This window comes from Opisthorchis viverrini (assembly GCF_000715545.1).
Source record: "Opisthorchis viverrini unplaced genomic scaffold opera_v5_6, whole genome shotgun sequence".
Taxonomy (NCBI): Eukaryota; Metazoa; Platyhelminthes; class Trematoda; order Opisthorchiida; family Opisthorchiidae; genus Opisthorchis; species Opisthorchis viverrini.
Genome location: NW_008751662.1, coordinates 4,371,857 through 4,373,661, shown reverse-complemented (window position 1 = coordinate 4,373,661; position 1,805 = coordinate 4,371,857). Strand labels below are relative to the sequence as shown.

The following is a 1,805-nucleotide window of genomic DNA, read 5'->3' as shown; positions in this document are numbered from 1 at the left end:
TAGATTTCATCAGAGCATTACCTGATTCTGGTGAGGACACCGGATCAGTAAGCAATTCTGCCCGCCTGATGTATGCAAAATCTACCTACCACACAATTTTGAATAGTTCTGGCGTTTTACAATCAGTCAAGCTGTTTTGGATTTATACTGCATTCAAGTGCTATGTACCCTGCAGATACCTCTGAACAGAACTCCCAAAGAAAGCGCGGGACCTAGTTTACTAACCTCCATGATAGCATACAGAAGCAAACGAATCCTTGCACTGCTAAAACGACTGTGTAGAAGGTTAATTTCAAAAAACCGGTTTCTTTATCTCACAAATTACCAATTAAATAAGACATGTCATATATATTAGCGACAACGGTGATAACTCGGTTTGAAGGATGAAGTCAAATATTCGAAGTTTAGTCGGTGTATTGCTCAAAAGCTACGCCTCGTTTGCACTACTGAGTCTTCTGTCATCACAGCCGTAAATAAGTCATTAGCATAATAAAATAATAAAAAAGATAATAAGATGACCGTTCAGCTATAGTCCCCTTTCGGTCCCTAGCTACCATGCCTCCCGAAAGGAAGGGGCTGGGATACTGTCAGGTTGCCCAAGCCTAGACTGGCACACCTTGATGTCTTCCAACATATTATCCTACGCATGCGAACTGTGAGGTAGATCCACATTCAAGTTCGGTGAACTATTAAAAAACTGTTATTTAACAAAGTAATTTACGACTGCTTTGAAATCCGTGTACAACTGACTACAGATGGGTCCCGGCGGTTCGTGACTTTCAAGTGATAAACGTAATCTGACGAAGGCTTTCCTTTGTTTTATAGGTTAAGTCTGGATTTTTTGCAAGATACTGACATTTAAGAGGATACATAGATGCCACAAGAAACCCGCGAATGCAAATATTCCCAAAATGGATTGCATCCACCAACTCAGTGTATTGGCTGCCGGTTATTGGATTCGCCAATGACTTCCCTTATTCTGCATTATCCTGGTACCCTTGTCGGCCATTTATCGATGGGAAGAAGGGAAAGGCGAGCTCTAGAGACTGTGGCCTGTAAATATGATACGGATTGTTTTCGACTATGATCTATCTTGGGGAATCAGCGAGGACAGTATACAACCCATAAGTTCTGGCAGGTACCCTAGATTATCTGGAATTCTGTCGCCACTAGCGGCATACAATCCAAGGAATTAGAAAATGGCAAGTCTGATCAAGTGTACGGCTCGTCCCATCTATCGTGCGCTTTCCGCAGCGGACCCAACATATTTCCGACTGCTGATTGGTCGATCACGGATTCACGGATTGATACACGGGATCGAGGCTTTCGCCCAAGTTTCCCTTGCCGTTCAGCGGCTGGCCTTCACCTGAAAGGTACAAACGAAAAAGTGATGTGGCACTGCTCTCTATATTCTCAGCGCGGGGCAGTATGCTTGCCAGCGCGAGGATTCGCATAAATAAATGTCTACTAGTGCTTTAAACTGGGTTAATCATGTGACAGATTTGGCAGCCATTGTTTTTCATGGAATGATACTCGGGACGGAACATTTCACCTAAGCTTCTGGGAACAGCTATGTGTCGCTGGTGCTTTAAACTGGGTCAATCATGTGACAGATTTGACAGCCATTGTTTTTCATGGATTGATACTCGGGACTGAACATTTCACCTAAGCTTCTGGGGACAGCTTTGTTCTTGTCGCTCAGTGATTTCCACTATCCTAAAAGTCACAAGCGGTAAAAGGGTGCAGCATATCTCTTAGCTCTCGGCGCTGGGCCGTAAGTTTGTTAGTTCGAAGACTTACACAAG

The 1,805-nt window shown here is 43.7% G+C and overlaps 1 protein-coding gene across 1 annotated transcript in view; it reads right to left on the bottom strand.

Annotated features, from left to right (window-relative positions):
* The window catches only part of T265_00670 (hypothetical protein), a gene marked incomplete at both ends in the record, with an annotated part of 6,486 nt that extends 5,032 nt beyond the window's left edge, over positions 1 to 1,454 (bottom strand). The window contains 2 exons of the mRNA XM_009164498.1: positions 997 to 1,092; positions 1,302 to 1,454. Coding sequence (XP_009162762.1) covers positions 997 to 1,092; positions 1,302 to 1,454 — 249 coding nt within the window. The remainder of the gene's footprint in view (positions 1 to 996; positions 1,093 to 1,301) is intronic.
* Between the last annotated feature and the right edge of the window lie 351 nt (positions 1,455 to 1,805).